This window comes from Malus sylvestris, chromosome 5, assembly GCF_916048215.2.
Source record: "Malus sylvestris chromosome 5, drMalSylv7.2, whole genome shotgun sequence".
Classification (NCBI taxonomy): Eukaryota; Viridiplantae; Streptophyta; class Magnoliopsida; order Rosales; family Rosaceae; genus Malus; species Malus sylvestris.
Genome location: NC_062264.1, coordinates 4,752,879 through 4,761,045, shown reverse-complemented (window position 1 = coordinate 4,761,045; position 8,167 = coordinate 4,752,879). Strand labels below are relative to the sequence as shown.

Genomic DNA, 8,167 nt, shown 5'->3' with positions numbered 1-8,167 from the left:
TCTTAGAATTCAAAAGATTCTCTCTATAAAGAGCCTTTAAGGGAAGGGAATGCCATGTTTTTTCCATCTCAAACTTTAACGTCTATTTTTCAAGTTGTAGCTTATAGATTAAGGAAAACTAACCAAAATGGCTTAAAAACATTAAGTTTTAACCAAAAACCATGTTACAAGTTTATTTAATGGTTAGTACAAAGTTCAATTTTAAATCAGCCCAATAAGAATGGCCCAAGCAATAACATTCCGCTTTTGCCCCTGACGGCAAGCTTTATCACTCCCTCCCTATTTCGATCTCTCCGTCTAATATTTGCAAGCTCGATTTCGTCCTCGAGGTCCTGCCGTGGTGTCTTTTGAACCTCTTCGATGCTCAGCTTCTACAAGCCTAGCCTCGACATGCTTTCTTCCAGGAACTATCTCCGGCAGCTTCTGTACACGTGCGAGCACTCATTTCCAAACCCCGCCGCCACCATCCGCTTAGCAATCTCATGGAGGTCATTGATGGTTCCAGAAGGAAGCGCGTCGATCATGATGTCGTAGTCGCCGATCGACTGAGCATTAGGGATCTGGTGTTCCTCACTGTCCCCGATTACCTCCTCATCCTCCTCTTCTTCTTCATCATCTCCCGAGTCAAACGACAACACGTCATTCGACTCGCCACGAAACGCGCGATTGAGTTTTCGTGACTCGTCGCCGTGTTCGACCAAGGATCTGAACTCGTCCTCGAGCCGGAACATAGCCTGCTGCATAAGATCCTCAGCACGCGCGAGGCAGACGCCAACAGACTTGTCGTCGACCATAGGAGTCCAGTCCCGAATGGTGGCGATGAGGTAGTCGATCAAGTCAAGAAATGCCGCGGAATTATCCTCTGTTTGACACTGCACGCTGGGTAAGTTAAAGCAACATGTTTTGTGCATAGTGACTACTTGGAAAAAATAGAAGGCACAGTAATAGGTGAGGAATCTGGAGATGAGTTATTTCAAAATGTGGAATCTGCATTACTCGGGCCAGAAGCCGCAACATTTCAAAGTCACCGAGAACAACTTAGAGTTTCCCTACGATAGATAGACGGTCGAAGTTGGAGACGGAATTTGTAGATCCGTAAGTATCACACAAAATGATAAATCCTGGACATGTTCGAGTCGAATGAGAGATTTGCTTGACGTAGCCGTATTCACTATGTCAGTCTTTCCGCTTGCTCCCCTCCTCACCATATCCCCTCCACCATATAATCTTGCGATCTGTACGTATCTTATATAATGGAGATGATATATTGTTATGTATTGGTTCCACACTGCTCTTGTGCTTCTCGTTTTCGATCGTCAACGAAAATCTTTCTGATGCATTTTCCATTCTTTCTACTTGAACCAAAACTTTGCTGCGAGTGCGTTCGTCTTCGGAAGCCAATTTCTTGCGAGAGAACCTGCCGTCGAAGTTGGAAAAAATCTGCAAAATATCGTCGGCCATGTTATCGTTGTGGCCCAGTGTATTGGCTATGTGGCGCGCCTGTCAGTATAACACGTTACCTTTCTCTTTCGATCTGGTTTTTGTTTTAAAAAATTTGCATGTTGTTGTTTCATTCCTGTTTGCAATTTACGATTTTGAATCTTTGCAGTTGAATTTCTTTTGCATACATCATTAGTTCTCGAACGCTTGAGATTTCTATGAATCCAATGATCTATTGCAACGCCAACTGCACAAGTTCTTGGTATTAACAAGCCCTTTCTCTTTTATCTTTAATTTTGGATTATTGTGTTGGAAATTGTGATGTGTTCAAATTAAAAGTTAGGAAATTGTGATTAGTTTAGTTAATTGCTTTGAATTTTACCAAAGCAAACTAAACTATTTATCAAAGTGAACTATTTATCAAATTGAACTATTTATCAAACTAAACCACATTTTTTTTATCAAAGCAAACTGAACTATTTATCAAACTAAACCACATTTTTTTACCATAGCAAACTGAACTATTTATCAAAGTGAACTAGAAAATCACATTTTTTTTACCAAATCAAACTGAACAATTTATCAAACTGAACTATTTATCAAATTGAACTAGAAAACCCATTTTTTTACCAAAGCAAACTGAACTATTTATCAAACTAAACTATTTATCAAAGTGAACTAGAAAACCACACTTTTTTACCAAAGCAAATTGAACTATTTATCAAACTGAACTAGAAAACCACATTTTTTTTACCAAAGCAAATTGAACTATTTATCAAACTAAACCACACTTTTTTACCACAGCAAAATGAACTATTTATCAAAGTGAACTATTTATCAAAGTGAACTATTTATCAAAGTGAACTATTTATTAAACTGAACTATTTATCAAACTGAACTATTTATCAAACTGAACTATATATCAAATTGAACTAGAAAACCACACTTTTTTACCAAAGCAAATTGAACTATTTATCAAACTAAACTAGAAAACCACATTTTTTTACCAAAGCAAACTGAACTATTTATCAAACTAAACCACACTTTTTTACCACAGCAAACTGAACTATTTATCAAAGTGAACTATTTATCAAACTAAACCACACTTTTTTACCACAGCAAACTGAACTATTTATCAAAGTGAACTATTTATCAAAGTGAACTAGAAAACCACATTTTTTTACCAAAGTAAACTGAACTATTTATCAAAATGAACTACAAAACCACACTTTTTTACCAAAGCAAATTGAACTATTTATCAGACTGAACTAGAAAACCACATTTTTTGAACTAGAAAACCACAATTTTTTACCAAAGTAAACTGAACTATTTATCAAAATGAACTACAAAACCACACTTTTTTACCAAAGCAAATTGAACTATTTATCAGACTGAACTAGAAAACCACATTTTTTTTACCAAAGCAAATTGAACTATTTATCAGACTGAACTAGAAAAACACATTTTTTTACCAAAGCAAACTAAACTATTTATCAAACTAAACCACACTTTTTTACCATAACAAACTGAACTATTTATCAAATTGAACTAGAAAACCCATTTTTTTACCAAAGCAAACTGAACTATTTATCAAACTGAACTATTTATCAAAGTGAACTAGAAAACCACACTTTTTTACCAAAGCAAATTGAACTATTTATCAAACTGAACTAGAAAACCACATTTTTTTACCAAAGCAAACTGAACTATTTATCAAACTAAACCACATTTTTTTACCACAGCAAACTGAACTATTTATCAAAATGAACTATTTATCAATTTGAATTATTTATCAAATTGAACTATTTATCAAACTGAACTATTTATCAAAGTGAACTAGAAAACCACATTTTTTTTACCAAATCAAACTGAACTATTTATCAATCTAAACCACATTTTTTTACCGACGCAAACTGAACTATTTATTAAAGTGAACTAGAAAACCATATTTTTTTACCAAAGCAAACTGAACTATTTATCAAAATGAACTAGAAAACCACACTTTTTTACCAAAGCAAACTGAACTATTTATGAAACTGAATTATTTATCAAAGTGAACTAGAAAATCACACTTTTTGAACTAGAAAATCACACTTTTTTACCAAAGCAAACCGAACTATTTATCAAAGTGAACTAGAAAACCACACTTTTTTACCAAAGCAAATTGAACTATTTATCAAACTGAACTATTTATCAAAGTGAACTAGAAAACCACACTTTTTTTTTACCAAAGCAAACTGAACTATTTATTAAACTAAACCACACTTTTTTAACAAAGCAAACTAAATTATTTATCAAACTGAACTAGAAAGCTATACTTTTTACCAAAGTAAACTAAACTATTTATCAAACTAAACCATATTTTTTTACCAAACAAACTGAACTATTAATCATCTACATGACCATTGTTTTATCAATCAATAGTCAAGACCGCACTGGCAAATCTTTTAACCCACCAACTAAAAATGAAATTGAAATAATTTTCAATGAAAGGGTTCCTACAGAAAACATTTATGCAGGTTCTAAGTGGCAAACAAAATTAAGGTGGAGATTGGTAATTTGAACAATCATCGCCACCTTCCCCTCCTCAGCCACTGCAATGAGGCCAATCCATGCTCGTTCACCCTCAAACTCGCACACCTCCTCCAGTTCTTCCCCGCCGTCGGTGCCCAAACACTATCTGCGATTCCCAATAGTATCAAATTGCTAAAAAACCACTCAAACCAATAAATAATCAGAACTAATAAATCATGGGGATCATTTGATTCTTATTAAATGAACATAATTTATCTGTTTTGCTGCCCAGAAAATGCCGGAACAACAATTCAACATTTCACTAACTAATCCCAGAAACCAAGGACTAACCAACCCAACAAAAATTACATGCATTTTGCTCATAAATTTTGAAACTTTTGCAGCCTTGACAAACAAAACATAAAACAAAAGACCATTTAAAATTCACATATTTTCCTTCATTTTCTCAGCAACCAAACACATGCCAAATTTTGGAGAGCAAACCAAATACTTACAAAGAAGGAACTTTGCCAATTGCCCATGTTGAGGTTAACCAAGCAGCGAGTATCTTCGATGCTCATGGTTCCTCGCTCAACTTTCGAGATTTGTCTTGAACTGGGTGGAGGACGACGAGTTGGAAGCTCGGATTCCCGGGCTCCGAATTGTAGAAATGTAGCGAGAAAACAGGTTTGGGGCGTGAAGATTTGTGGGTAGGAGTTGGATTTTGTTGAGGTTTGGTGGCTTGGGAATGGAAAGGAGTGAAAGTGAGCAGTAGTAATGAGAATCGAATCTTAGCCATTGATGAAAACTCGTGGTTCTTCACCATGTCGGTCTGATGTCCAAATGGCGTTGGGAGGGATGATGAATTTTAGTAACTGCAACTTGGCTAACGGGCTTTGGTTAGGCTCCGTTAGGGGCAATTTTGAAATATTAATTGTTATGCGGTTTGGGGTTTTTGGTGAGCCCGTGTGTTTTAGTTTTTGTAGGGCCTAAGATAAAAGTTTTGTGTCCTAATGATCAAAATTTAAGCCCTTTTTATTAAATAATAATTTAGGGTGATTTTTCATTAAATAAAAGTTAGCTCAAGCCCTTTTCATTAAAGCTCTCTATAGATTATCCTTGTAAAATATTAGTTAAATAAAAAATATTTAAGACATCTAATTGAGTAAAAATAAATTGACGAACACTAAGTTCTAAGAAACATTTTCATCGTGACAATTAAATAGGAAAATGGTGATTGAATTGAATTTTTGCAATGATGATTTATGAATCGAGACTTACAAAATTGAACTTCAGATCATCAAAGATCGATGTGGAATACATCCCACAATTAATCCATTTTTTTCAAAAAAAATGGACATCCCTTCCGTTAGGAGGCTCTATATCTCTATATATCATGACAAAACCTCAAAACCATCTACAACACAAGGAACTACAATGTATGTTTGACCGTCTAAATCGTCGAAGGAAAATCATGCCAGGAAATTATCCAGCGCTTGTCATCATCAAGGCAAGAAGAACAATGGTGATTGCAGTGACTACTATAGCACAAGCAAATAACCACATACCCGTGCTCGGCCCTTTGTTATTATGGCTCTCTTGACTTCCCAATTCAACTTCTCTAAGAAGTTCTCTCACTTCATCTATGTCGTAGTCCTTGGCAGCTTGGGTTAGTCGACTTTGAATCTTCTCAAGCATTGTGATCCTCCTATCCCTGCCTGCATCCTTGGCTGGCCACCAGAAACTTGTAAACTTCCAAAGGAGGATTCCAGCATAAATGGCCACGACACAGTCTACGCTATAATGATGACGCTCCCGTATTTCTCTCTGTGCAGAGTGCCCGACAAGCAACCATATGATAACTGAGCTATAACCACCATAAGCTTCCTGCAACAATCGAATCAGATTCAAAGAAATCAACAATCAGCACCACAAGTAGGTTGCTTCTTAGACAAAACAAGTGGCAGTGGCTAGAAATTTCAAAGTACATATTAGGCAGTACCGTCCAGGCCATAGCTGTCAATACAGCAACTAGCACGTGTCCACTGAACATGAGGTCATTGCAACCGCCTCCAGCATTCTTCAGTGAACTATACCATGGTCCATCCAACGCGGTTGGTCGCAGAAAATCTATTAGGAAGCTCATTCGACCCCAATCCGGCCGAAAGTCCCCAAGTAATTTTCCAGTATTGGCTAGGGGAAACAAATAAAAAATGTTGTAACATACACAGCCACATTATCCTCAAAGGGGAATGCATTTCCGGTCAGGTAGAAAGGATACTATTGGTGCTGAAGTTGCAATCGAGAAAATGAAACCTAGGGGTCAGATCAAGAAGAAAATGAACCTATTATGTATAGTACTTACCAAAAGCTATATCCTGTCGTAGCAATTCACGAATAGCATTAGAATCCGAAGCATACGGAACATAATACTTCTGAGCCCAGCGATGAGGATATGAAGGGACTGTGAAACGAGTAGTAGCACACCAAGGCCGGGCAGATGGTAGAACAGTTGATACAAAAGTTATGGCACGAAGAAGACGGCCAATACCCATGGTGAACATGTACCGTGCACCTAGTCCAAGGCCAGGAGCTTTCACAGAGTCAAACAGTACGGAAAAAGCCAACATCACAAACAACATGAGGAAATGATGCAGTCCAATAATACGAGCTCTCAATATTTCAACTAATGTATGAGGAAGTTTCTCATTCAGTGCCAACAGCAACCACTGGCCAGTATCGGGAAGAGGAGCTGTACGACTGTCAAGTATCAAACATAAAAAGGTCAATTAGTTTCCTCTCATCAAAGATGCATAAATTTTTTTGTAGGTCGGCACCCGAAATTCAAGTCAGATAATATGCTTGAGTTCTTGGATTTGCTAGCCTTCTCTAAACAATATGGGGGAGTTTGACATAAATTATTGGTGACAACCAAGCAAATCTGTAATTTCATCATTTCAGTCGCTTTATTGGCAAGTTAGAACCATATCGTTTCATGCGGTTTGGCAAAAATGGTGGTGGAAAGTGATTGAGTGGGAACCATTGCAGCCATGCACAGTTCATTGAAGGATGTTTCCAGTTTAGGACTATTGGTTGAAGACGTGAAGGCCTTGGCTGCTCCGTTGAATGACGTTCGTTTTTCAATTCGCTCCTCGAGTATGCAATGGCGTCGCGGATAGGCTTGCCATATTAGCATTATCGATTCATAATGAGTTAGCGTGGAATGAGACCTAACATTATTCTCTTCCATTCCACGACATTGATTGTATTCGAGTCTGAGTATTAAACCATCGTTTCAAAAAATAAAAAATAAAAAACAAAATATATATATATATATATATGTATGTATGTATGTAACATCAGATCCTTAAAATGCTGGCACTAATCACATAAAATTGACCTAATCTGGTAATTAGTTAGCACAATAAACACAACAGGTGATTCAGATTACAACGAAATGCCGAAAAAACAACAAAATCAAACTCCACCCACATAATATATAGGAATTTAACACCCGAAATAAAGCAGAGAACTCGAAATGCAGATCAATTTACACAGAGGGAGACAGAGGGAGACAATACCTGTTCCAATCAAGGCCGAGAACGGCGGTGACAAAGCGGACGCAAAGAGCTTCAAGGAGAAGAGCCAAGATCATAAAGAGCATAGAACCGATGAAGGGAAAGACGACGCGAAACTCAGAGGACCAGTGCTTGTAGAAAGGAACCCGACTGACGGCAATGATGGCGAGTACGGTGTGCAGCGCAGGCTGAAGACGGCCGTGCCACGTGGGCGAGAGGTGGCGGAGGTAGTCGACTGCCACATAGGACACAGCGGCGATCCCAAGGCCGCCGGACCTCAGCGGCAGCCACCGCATGGTGGTGAACGAGAAAGAGTGAGCTGATGGTGAGGCTGGTTTAAAGAAAACCGGGAGCTGGAGGAGGTTGGCACTTGGGGTTTTGAACATTAGTCTCGTCTCTCATGCAAGTATTTGTTTTGTTTTGTTTTTGTTTGTGGGTTTCTATTTGATTTTTTCACTTTTTAATGATTGGAGTAATTCTGACAATTTAATTTTCTTATTATTAAATTGACGCATCATAACAAGGAAGAAAATATCGGTAATATCGGAAATATCGGTAGTCCGAAAACACGGAAATATCGATGGAAATATCGGGATAATATCGATATCGATAAAAATTACATGGAAACCACGGAA

The 8,167-nt window shown here is 37.5% G+C and overlaps 2 protein-coding genes and 1 long non-coding RNA gene across 3 annotated transcripts; all 3 read right to left on the bottom strand.

Annotated features, from left to right (window-relative positions):
• Positions 1-319: 319 nt before the first annotated feature.
• Positions 320-850, bottom strand: LOC126623799 (exocyst complex component EXO70B1-like). Its single transcript, XM_050292780.1, has one exon. The coding sequence runs from the start codon at positions 792-794 to the stop codon at positions 408-410; it is 387 nt and encodes a 128-aa protein (XP_050148737.1). The 5' UTR covers positions 795-850; the 3' UTR covers positions 320-407.
• Positions 851-3,900: 3,050 nt separating this feature from the next.
• On the bottom strand, positions 3,901-4,976 carry LOC126624639 (uncharacterized). The gene is made up of 2 exons (XR_007624178.1): positions 4,470-4,976; positions 3,901-4,120 (listed from the first exon to the last, which is right to left on the bottom strand). It is a non-coding gene; the product is annotated as an uncharacterized LOC126624639 (long non-coding RNA).
• Positions 4,977-5,177: 201 nt separating this feature from the next.
• Positions 5,178-7,943, bottom strand: LOC126623667 (protein PHLOEM UNLOADING MODULATOR-like). The gene is made up of 4 exons (XM_050292621.1): positions 7,536-7,943; positions 6,320-6,714; positions 5,957-6,147; positions 5,178-5,841 (listed from the first exon to the last, which is right to left on the bottom strand). The coding sequence occupies exons 1-4, from the start codon at positions 7,916-7,918 to the stop codon at positions 5,440-5,442; spliced, it is 1,371 nt and encodes a 456-aa protein (XP_050148578.1). The 5' UTR covers positions 7,919-7,943; the 3' UTR covers positions 5,178-5,439.
• Positions 7,944-8,167: the final 224 nt, after the last annotated feature.

Bases quoted from the DNA above. Each gene is read 5' to 3' on its own strand.
- LOC126623667 (XM_050292621.1), bottom strand. From the start codon at position 7,918: ATGTTCAAAACCCCAAGTGCCAACCTCCTCCAGCTCCCGGTTTTCTTT. The intron at 6,148-6,319 runs GTAAGTACTATA...TGTTTCCCCTAG, and splicing joins ACGACAGGATATAGCTTTTG to CCAATACTGGAAAATTACTT. The intron at 5,842-5,956 runs GTACTGCCTAAT...CGATTGTTGCAG, and splicing joins TGACAGCTATGGCCTGGACG to GAAGCTTATGGTGGTTATAG.
- LOC126623799 (XM_050292780.1), bottom strand. From the start codon at position 794: ATGGTCGACGACAAGTCTGTTGGCGTCTGCCTCGCGCGTGCTGAGGAT.